Source organism: Eriocheir sinensis, unplaced genomic scaffold (assembly GCF_024679095.1).
Source record: "Eriocheir sinensis breed Jianghai 21 unplaced genomic scaffold, ASM2467909v1 Scaffold820, whole genome shotgun sequence".
NCBI lineage: Eukaryota > Metazoa > Arthropoda > Malacostraca > Decapoda > Varunidae > Eriocheir > Eriocheir sinensis.
The window spans coordinates 105,001-115,000 of NW_026112187.1; the positions used below are offsets into that span (position 1 = coordinate 105,001).

The following is a 10,000-nucleotide window of genomic DNA, read 5'->3' on the forward strand; positions in this document are numbered from 1 at the left end:
AATACCATCCCTTCCCATCCCATCCCTTTCCTTCCCATCCCATCCCTTCCCATCCCATCCCTCTGGAACTTGAGTGAATGAAGAATCAATGGTGTTTTCTGCAAGTTTGATTCCAGTATGGAGCCATTTAAAATATATATATATGGAGCCATTTAAAATATATATATATGGAGCCATTTAAAATATATATATATGGAGCCATTTAAAATATATATATATGGAGCCATTTAAAATATATATATATATGGAGCCATTTAAAATATATATATATGGAGCCATTTAAAATATATATATATGGAGCCATTTAAAATATATATATATGGAGCCATTTAAAATATATATATATGGAGCCATTTAAAATATATATATGGAGCCATTTAAAATATATATATGGAGCCATTTAAAATATATATATATGGAGCCATTTAAAATATATATATATGGAGCCATTTAAAATACATATGGGGTTGTGGTTGTGGTTGTGGTTGTGGTTGTGGTGGTGGTGGTGGTGTTGGTTGTGGTGGTGGTGGTGGTGGTGGTGTTGGTTGCCTCACACAACCAAAAAATTATTAGAGTTAAAAAAAAATCGCTTGAATATAAAAAAAAATTTATATAACCAATTTTTTATTTTATTTCTTTTATTTATTTTATTTTATTTTGTTATTTATATATATATATTTTTTTTGTGTGTGTGCGTGTGTGTGTCATGTAAATCTTTCCATGTGCGTCTACACTCATGTGCGTATTCCAGATAGCAGTGTGTACATGCATTTCCTGACCTTCCATGTACGTCTTTCTCATGTGCGTATTCCAGATAGCAGTGTGTACATGTGTTTCCTGACCTTCCATGTACGTCTTTCTCATGTGCGTATTCTAGATAGCAGTGTGTACATGTGTTTCCTGACCTTCCATGTACGTGTGTTTCTGTGTGCGTCTTTCCCATGTGCGTATTCTAGATAGCAGTGTGTACATGTGTTTCCTGACCTTCCATGTGCGTCTTTCTCATGTGCGTATTCTAGATAGCAGTGTGTACATGTGTTTCCTGACCTTCCATGTACGTGTGTTTCTGTGTGCGTCTTTCCCATGTGCGTATTCTAGATAGCAGTGTGTACGTGTGTTTCCTGACCTTCCATGTGCGTGTGTTTCTGTGTGCGTCTTTCCCATGTGCGTATTCTAGATAGCAGTGTGTACGTGTGTTTCCTGACCTTCCATGTACGTGTGTTTCTGTGTGCGTCTTTCCCATGTGCGTATTCTAGATAGCAGTGTGTACATGTGTTTCCTGACCTTCCATGTGCGTCTTTCCCATGTGCGTATTCTAGATAGCAGTGTGTACGTGTGTTTCCTGACCTTCCATGTACGTGTGTTTCTGTGTGCGTCTTTCCCATGTGCGTATTCCAGATAGCAGTGTGTACATGTGTTTCCTGACCTTCCATGTACGTCTTTCCCATGTGCGTATTCCAGATAGCAGTGTGTACATGTGTTTCCTGACCTTCCATGTACGTCTTTCCCATGTGCGTATTCCAGATAGCAGTGTGTACATGTGTTTCCTGACCTTCCATGTGCGTCTTTCCCATGTGCGTATTCCAGATAGCAGTGTGTACGTGTGTTTCCTGACCTTCCATGTGCGTCTTTCCCATGTGCGTATTCCAGATAGCAGTGTGTACATGTGTTTCCTGACCTTCCATGTACGTGTGTTTCTGTGTGCGTCTTTCCCATGTGCGTATTCCAGATAGCAGTGTGTACATGTGTTTCCTGACCTTCCATGTACGTGTGTTTCTGTGTGCGTCTTTCCCATGTGCGTATTCTAGATAGCAGTGTGTACGTGTGTTTCCTGACCTTCCATGTGCGTCTTTCCCATGTGCGTATTCTAGATAGCAGTGTGTACATGTGTTTGCTCACCTTTCATGTGCGTCTTTCTCATGTGCGTATTCTAGATAGCAGTGTGTACATGTGTTTCCTGACCTTCCATGTACGTGTGTTTCTGTGTGCATCTTTCCCATGTGCGTATTCTAGATAGCATGTGTGTCCTCACCTTCCATGTACGTGTGTATATGTGTGCATCTTTCCGTGTGCGTCTTTCCCATGTGCGTATTTCCCATGTGCGTCTTTCCATGTGCGTATTTCCCATGTGCGTATTTACCATGTGCGTCTTTCCATGTGTGTATTTCCCATGTGCATATTTCCCATGTGCGTATTTACCATGTGCGTCTTTCCATGTGTGTATTTCCCATGTGCATATTTCCCATGTGTGTATTTTCCATGTGTGTATTTTCCATGTGTGTATTTTCCATGTGCGTATTTCCATGTGCGTATTTCCCATGTGCGTATTTCCATGTGCGTATTTCCCATGTGCGTATTTCCATGTGCGTATTTCCCATGTGCGTATTTCTCATGTGCGTATTTTCAAATCTCTCCGCTCTTTCAGATGGAGTTCAGCGGAGAGTTGGAACAGGTCAAGCGTGATAAAGAACGGGTCATCGAGGACCTGCGGATCAAGGTCAACCTGCTTACGGAAGAACTGGAGAGAAGAGGAGGAGGAGGAGGAGGAGGAGGAGGAGGAGGAGGAGAGGAAGAAGGTGGAGGAGGAGGAGGAAGAGAATTGGTTGAGGAGAACTTGGATTTGAAGGTAAGTGAGAGAGAGAGAGAGAGAGAGAGAGAGAGGAGGAGGAGGAGGAGGAAGAGAATTGGTTGAGGAGAACTTGGATTTGAAGGTGAGAGAGAGGAGGAGGTGGTTGAGGAGAACTTGGATTTGAAGGTGAGAGAGAGGAGGAAGGATCTAGATTTGAAGGTAAGAGAGAGAGAGAAGGAGGAGGAGGAGGAGGAAGGGATCTGGATTTGAAGGTAAGTGAGAGAGAGAGAGAGAGAGAGAGAGAGAGAGAGAGAAAAAAAAGATCTGGATTTGAAGGTAAGAGAGAGAGAGAGAGAGAGAGAGAGAGAGAGAGAGAGAGAGACATTCACACATATATATATAGATTTAATTTTCCTGATCATTTTCTTTTCTTCATAATACAATTTTTCACATTTTTTCAATAGATTTACTTTCAATTTTACATTTCCTAACATTTTTTTTCAATTCCCGACATTTCTAACACTTTTTCATTGATTTTTTTTTTTTTGGGACATTTTCCACCCCGATAGTCAGGTGATAGTCGACCATTCAACGACTATCCTCTATACTAACTCCTACGCTGTTATGACTATCACCACAAGAATTAGGACTATCTTGAACCTACTATTCCTCACCCCACAACTACTACTTCTACTACCACCCCTACTACTACTACTACTACTATTACTACTATTCTCCCATAAGGTCCGAATGAATGGTCTCCAGCACCAGATTCGCAGCCTTGAGAATGAACTATCCAAAGCCAAGCGCTGCTCCTTCGTCTCCCAGCCGCTGACTTCTACTTCTACTACTACTACTACTACTACTGCTACTACTACTACTACTGCTACTATTACTACTGGGACTGCTACTACTGCGTCTGCTGCCACTTCCATGAGCTGCAGTGAGATCCGGGATAGTATGGTGAGTGTTACTACTACTACTACTACTACTATTACTACTACTACTACTACTACTGCTATTACTACTACTACTACTATTACTACTACTACTACTACTACTACTACTACTATTACTACTACTACTACTTCTACTACTACTACTACTACTACTACTACTACTACTACTACTTAAAAAACATGTAAATCGAGGGTTAGCTGTACTACCTCTACTATGACCCACCCCCCTACCATTCCCATTCCTACCATTCCAGGGGGCGGTGCGGCTGGGTTCCTGCTGCCCGGGCGACCATGTGCTTGTGGCGTACGATTCCCGGCATTCCCACTTCAGGATCGTGGTGGAGAACAATCTGTACCTGCATTTTGTCCACTCTGATTCCTACTCCGCACTGGGCATCTCCAGAGGTAGGAGAGAGAGAGAGAGAGAGAACAACACAGCTCAACATTTGATATACATAAGAGGAGAAAAGAGAGAGACAGGGAAATCCCATCAGGAGGAGGAGGCCGGGGCGGGGCGGGGCGGGGCAGGGGCATGTTTTCTTTACACCTCGAGAGCCAGGCGTCTTTTCCTGTGCCCGAAATGTGGTGAGGCTCCCATGTGGTATTGGTGTGCTGGATATCCCTTCACTGGTAGCCTGGTAACATACACTCCCAGGTCTTTCTCTGCCTCTGTGGTGGATAGTGGAGTGTTTCCCATGTGGTATTGGTGTGCTGGATATCCCTTCACTGGTAGCCTGGTAACACACACTCCCAGGTCTTTCTCTGCCTCTGTGGTGGATAGTGGAGTGTTTCCCATGTGGTATTGGTGTGCTGGATATCCCTTCACTGGTAGCCTGGTAACACACTCCCAGGTCTTTCTCTGCCTCTGTGGTGGATAGTGGAGTGTTTCCCATGTGGTATTGGTGTGCTGGATATCCCTTCACTGGTAGCCTGGTAACACACACTCCCAGGTCTTTCTCTGCCTCTGTGGTGGATAGTGGAGTGTTTCCCATGTGGTATTGGTGTGCTGGATATCCCTTCACTGGTAGCCTGGCATACACTCCCAGGTCTTTCTCTGCCTCTGTGGTGGATAGTGGAGTGTTTCCCATGTGGTATTGGTGTGCTGGATATCCCTTCACTGGTAGCCTGGTAACATACACTCCCAGGTCTTTCTCTGCCTCTGTGGTGGATAGTGGAGTGTTTCCCATGTGGTATTGGTGTGCTGGATATCCCTTCACTGGTAGCCTGGTAACATACTCCCAGGTCTTTCTCTGCCTCTGTGGTGGATAGTGGAGTGTTTCCCATGTGGTATTGGTGTGCTGGATATCCCTTCACTGGTAGCCTGGTAACATACTCCCAGGTCTTTCTCTGCCTCTGTGGTGGATAGTGGAGTGTTTCCCATGTGGTATTGGTGTGCTGGATATCCCTTCACTGGTAGCCTGGTAACATACACTCCCAGGTCTTTCTCTGCCTCTGTGGTGGATAGTGGAGTGTTTCCCATGTGGTATTGGTGTGCTGGATATCCCTTCACTGGTAGCCTGGTAACATACACTCCCAGGTCTTTCTCTGCCTCTGTGGTGGATAGTGGAGTGTTTCCCATGTGGTATTGGTGTGCTGGATATCCCTTCACTGGTAGCCTGGTAACATACACTCCCAGGTCTTTCTCTGCCTCTGTGGTGGATAGTGGAGTGTTTCCCATGTGGTATTGGTGTGCTGGATATCCCTTCACTGGTAGCCTGGCAACATACACTCCCAGGTCTTTCTCTGCCTCTGTGGTGGATAGTGGAGTGTTTCCCATGTGGTATTGGTGTGCTGGATATCCCTTCACTGGTAGCCTGGTAACATACACTCCCAGGTCTTTCTCTGCCCCTGTGGTGGATAGTGGAGTGTTTCCCATGTGGTATTGGTGTGCTGGATATCCCTTCACTGGTAGCCTGGTAACATACACTCCCAGGTCTTTCTCTGCCTCTGTGGTGGATAGTGGAGTGTTTCCCATGTGGTATTGGTGTGCTGGATATCCCTTCACTGGTAGCCTGGTAACATACACTCCCAGGTCTTTTTATTAGTGGGGGAGCAGTCTGGCTGTTCACCACATGCGGCCAGCGGCGTCGGTCCTGGGAATGTTCTGCGCGCGCCTCAAAACTCCCGCTGTAGTGCCACGGGAAACACTTTTTTGGTAGTGTTTGTGGTGGTCGTGTGTTGGCGCCAGACTATTTCCATTACTGACGGAAAGACATTGTGGGCGGTTATCCGTTCAGTGGTCAAATCCTTGAAACAATTACCACACAAGATTTTATTTACGTTTAAGTGATCGGAAGATGTTTTGTAGATATATAACGGAAACGACTGCACACACACACACACACACACACACACACACACACACACACACACACACACACACCAGCAGGGCGTGGCAGATACACTCCAAACGTTACACGGCCACAGACTCCCTACACAGTACAGTACACTCCAAACATTACACAGCCACAGACTCCCTACACAGTACAGTACACTCCAAACATTACACAGCCACAGACTCCCTACACAGTACAGTACACTCCAAACATTACACAGCCACAGACTCCCTACACAGTACAGCACACTCCAAACATTACACAGCCACAGACTCCCTACACAGTACAGTACACTCCAAACATTACACAGCCACAGACTCCCTACACAGTACAGCACACTCCAAGCATTACACAGCCACAGACTCCCTACACAGTACAGCACACTCCAAACATTACACAGCCACAGACTCCCTACACAGTACAGCACACTCCAAGCATTACACAGCCACAGACTCCCTACACAGTACAGCACACTCCAAACATTACACAGCCACAGACTCCCTACACAGTACAGCACACTCCAAGCATTACACAGCCACAGACTCCCTACACAGTACAGCACACTCCAAGCATTACACAGCCACAGACTCCCTACACAGTACAGCACACTCCAAGCATTACACAGCCACAGACTCCCTACACAGTACAGCACACTCCAAACATTACACAGCCACAGACTCCCTACACAGTACAGCACACTCCAAACATTACACAGCCACAGACTCGTACATTTGTAAAAGTGTGTGTGTGTGTGTACTGTGTAATAGTACTGTATGTACTGTGTACTATGAGAGAGAGAGAGAGAGAGAGAGAGAGAGAGAGAGAGAGAGAGAGAGAGAGAGAGAGAGAGAGAGAGTAATAGATGTTTGAGAGAGTGTGTGTGAGCGAGAGAGAGAGAGAGAGAGAGAGAGAGAGAGAGTAATAGTACTGTATGTACTGTACTATGAGAGAGAGAGAGAGAGAGAGAGAGAGAGAGAGAGAGAGAGAGAGAGAGTAATAGTACTGTATGTACTGTGTACTATGAGAGAGAGAGAGAGAGAGAGAGAGAGAGAGAGAGAGAGAGAGAGAGAGAGAGTAATAGTACTGTATGTACTGTGTACTATGAGAGAGAGAGAGAGAGAGAGAGAGAGAGAGAGAGAGAGAGAGAGAGAGAGAGAGAGAGAGAGAGAGAGTGTAATATTTCTGTATTTACTGTTTACTATGAGAGAGAGAGAGAGAGAGAGAGAGAGAGAGAGAGAGAGAGAGAGAGAGAGAGAGTAATAGTACTGTATGTACTGTGTACTATGAGAGAGAGAGAGAGAGAGAGAGAGAGAGAGAGAGAGAGAGAGAGAGAGAGAGAGAGAGAGAGAGAGAGAGAGAGAGAGATAATGAGAGAGAATGAGAGAATGAGAGAGAATGAGAGAGAATGAGAGAGAGAGAGAGAGAGAGAGAGAGTAATAGTACTGTATGTACTGTGTACTATGAGAGAGAGAGAGAGAGAGAGAGAGAGAGAGAGAGAGAGAGAGAGAGAGAGAGAGAGTACTAAAAGTTACAAGTGACTTGTAATTAAGAAGCATTGGGTGCTGTGGCACACACAGGTGCCATCTGGCACAGTTTGCTACAAACTGATATCCACATCCACAAAATATGTACATATGGCATCCACATATACATCTGCAGATCTCTGATATCCGACATTTGATACATCACTAATATATATATATATATATATATATATATATATATATATATATATATATATATATATATATATATATATATATATATATATATCTATAGATATATATATAGATCTATACATACATACACACATACATAGAGATAAAGATAGATATAGATTATTTTTTTGGTTCGGTGTGCTGCAGCGGCAGGCTCTTGGTGGGCCTGATGGTCGTCCCAGCCCGTTCGTGGCACAGGCAAGTGTTTGTAGTGGCGCCATCTTGTTTGGCTCAAGCTGATCCCCCTTTGCTCCTTGTGGAGAGTCTGCCCAGAGGCCGGGCTGGCGGCGGTCCTGGGGCAGCACGTGGTGGTGTTGGGCCACTCGGCGAGGGCTGAAAGCTGTCACCTAGTAACGGCGAGCGGGACTTGAACCTGGGCCCCGCAGCACACGGCGCCCGCACGCTGGCCACTCAGCCGCCGCCGTGAACGTTTTCTTAATGTCTGTGGACACGCGCGGCCCACGCCGGAATTACTAATCATCGAAAGACACACGGGGCCCTGACACACACACCCCGCACCTCAGAACACAGTAATCGTGAGGCTGGTCCAGTAATAATCAGGCTTGGCAATAAGTAAATCAAATTGGTTTAATCAAATGTTTAAATCATTGATTTTTTTACGAATTTTTTTTTTTTTTTTTTTTTTTTTTTTTGACAAAGTATTCCATAAGTTAAATGGTGTGCTCCAAACATGGTACAGTAAAACAAGCTATTCATGTGCAATGATTCATTTATCCTCATCAAGGTATGTACCCCCCAAAAAAATCCTACATTATTATAAATTTATAAGTATGAACTGACGACTGAGATGAGTTAATCCTTGCCGTAATGTTGCCAAGTTGACAAATATTTTTACTAGTATGTAATAAATCCTCCGCCTTACTAACTTGGCAGGCAATGTATCATAATAGTAACCAAGGTCACCAAGCAAGCAAACAGTAACAGACTAAAAGATGGTATTCTGTGTGTGTGTGGTGATAATATAATGCTGTCAGGAAAATGACAACTGCAGGCAACTCTGTCTGTCCTAAACCTGCTCCTGTACCAACTACAAACAAGTACTGAACGAGTATGTATCTTCGACTGTGCTCACACTTACGGGCCATAAACTTACCGAGGGAGACTTTAAAATCACTCACCAGGAGATATATATATATATATATATATATATATATATATATATATATATATATATATATATATATATATATATATATATATATATATATATATATATATATATATATATATATATATATATATATATATATATATATATATATATATATATATATATATATATATATATATATATATATATATATATATATATATATATATATATATATATATATATATATATATATATATATATATATATATATATATATATATATATATATATATATATATATATATATATATATATATATATATATATATATATATATATATATATATATATATATATATATATATATATATATATATATATATATATATATATATATATATATATATATATATATATATATATATATATATATATATATATATATAAAATCATTATTATATATATTTATATTTTTTTATATATTTTTAAATCATAAAAATGACCAACCCTGGACATAATTGGTTACTTGTCGCCAAAGCAATCAGTACCCGCGAGGACAAAAAAACTAATACTGCCGGCGGGGCGGGGCGGGCCGGGGCGGGGCGGGGCCAACGGCTGGTGCTGCGGGATGGGGTTGCAGGACAGTGTGGGGTATATATCCCCCCGCGGGGTTAAGTAAAGCAGGCCTTGCCCTGCTGCCTGCCCCGCCGCCCCCGCCGCAGCAGGCCGGCGGCGGATTCGTCCCCGTGGCCACACAGCCTCAGGCCAGCGTGTAGCACAGCCCTCGGTGCATGGCCGGGTCCAGTACACACAGCAGGGCGGCCGCTGCTGAGGAACACAAGTTTTCTCCACGCCTGGCCCTGGAAACACTCGCCACGCCGCTGGTGCAGGCACGCGGCAAGGCCTGGCCCCTGGCTGTGAAATGACCGGCAGGCCGCGTTGGAGCCTGCCGTAACGAGAACACGAGACAGGTAAAACAGTGGCGTGTGTGTGTGGGGGGGGGGGGTAAACAGGCCGCCGCGCCCGGGGCAACGACCATGTGGTGGGCAGGCCGGGCCCCAAGGTAGGGCGGCCCCGGGGTGAGCCTGTCCTGTCGGGCGCGGCGTGGAGGCAGCTGGCGCCCCGGCCTGCACCGCCTGCACCCCCGGCGTCACCACGGGGCCGTGCACGCCTGCGTCGGGGCAGCGATCAGCGGACTTATTTGTCCTCACTCCTGTCTGTCCCTCTGGATGCTTCCTCCTTCACTGGGAAAAAAAAATAATAATAAAATACTGAAACAATTTAAAATAACTGCTTACGATTTT

The 10,000-nt window shown here is 44.1% G+C and overlaps 2 protein-coding genes and 1 long non-coding RNA gene across 17 annotated transcripts in view; 2 read left to right on the forward strand and 1 right to left on the reverse strand.

Annotated features, from left to right (window-relative positions):
• LOC126994571 (RB1-inducible coiled-coil protein 1-like) overlaps positions 1-10,000 on the forward strand; it is a 72,141-nt gene that overhangs the window by 50,588 nt on the left and 11,553 nt on the right. Inside the window, 3 exon segments of the mRNA XM_050853898.1 lie at positions 2,426-2,626; positions 3,314-3,532; positions 3,783-3,933. Of these exon segments, the coding sequence (XP_050709855.1) occupies positions 2,426-2,626; positions 3,314-3,532; positions 3,783-3,933 (571 nt within the window).
• LOC126994573 (uncharacterized) lies at positions 781-2,147 on the reverse strand. The gene is made up of 3 exons (XR_007749305.1): positions 1,837-2,147; positions 1,285-1,678; positions 781-1,047 (listed from the first exon to the last, which is right to left on the reverse strand). It is a non-coding gene; the product is annotated as an uncharacterized LOC126994573 (long non-coding RNA).
• LOC126994569 (uncharacterized) lies at positions 4,040-5,874 on the forward strand. 15 transcript variants are annotated; one of them, XM_050853896.1, is made up of 5 exons: positions 4,063-4,282; positions 4,380-4,478; positions 4,575-4,673; positions 4,868-5,164; positions 5,264-5,874. In XM_050853896.1, the coding sequence occupies exons 1-5, from the start codon at positions 4,125-4,127 to the stop codon at positions 5,571-5,573; spliced, it is 963 nt and encodes a 320-aa protein (XP_050709853.1). In that variant the 5' UTR covers positions 4,063-4,124; the 3' UTR covers positions 5,574-5,874. The 15 variants fall into 15 exon arrangements, 5 of the variants coding, with proteins under 5 accessions (XP_050709853.1, XP_050709852.1, XP_050709849.1 ...); XM_050853895.1 differs by having other exon boundaries at positions 4,071-4,282; positions 4,868-5,362; positions 5,462-5,874; XM_050853892.1 differs by having other exon boundaries at positions 4,074-4,282; positions 4,868-5,874.

What these genes read in the sequence shown, in the direction of transcription:
- LOC126994569 (XM_050853892.1), top strand. Translation starts at nt 4,125, where the DNA reads ATGTGGTATTGGTGTGCTGGATATCCCTTCACTGGTAGCCTGGTAACA. An exon ending in CTGGTAACACACACTCCCAG is followed by an intron (nt 4,283 to 4,379) that starts GTCTTTCTCTGC and finishes ACACACTCCCAG; the next exon opens with GTCTTTCTCTGCCTCTGTGG. An exon ending in CTGGTAACATACACTCCCAG is followed by an intron (nt 4,674 to 4,867) that starts GTCTTTCTCTGC and finishes ACATACTCCCAG; the next exon opens with GTCTTTCTCTGCCTCTGTGG.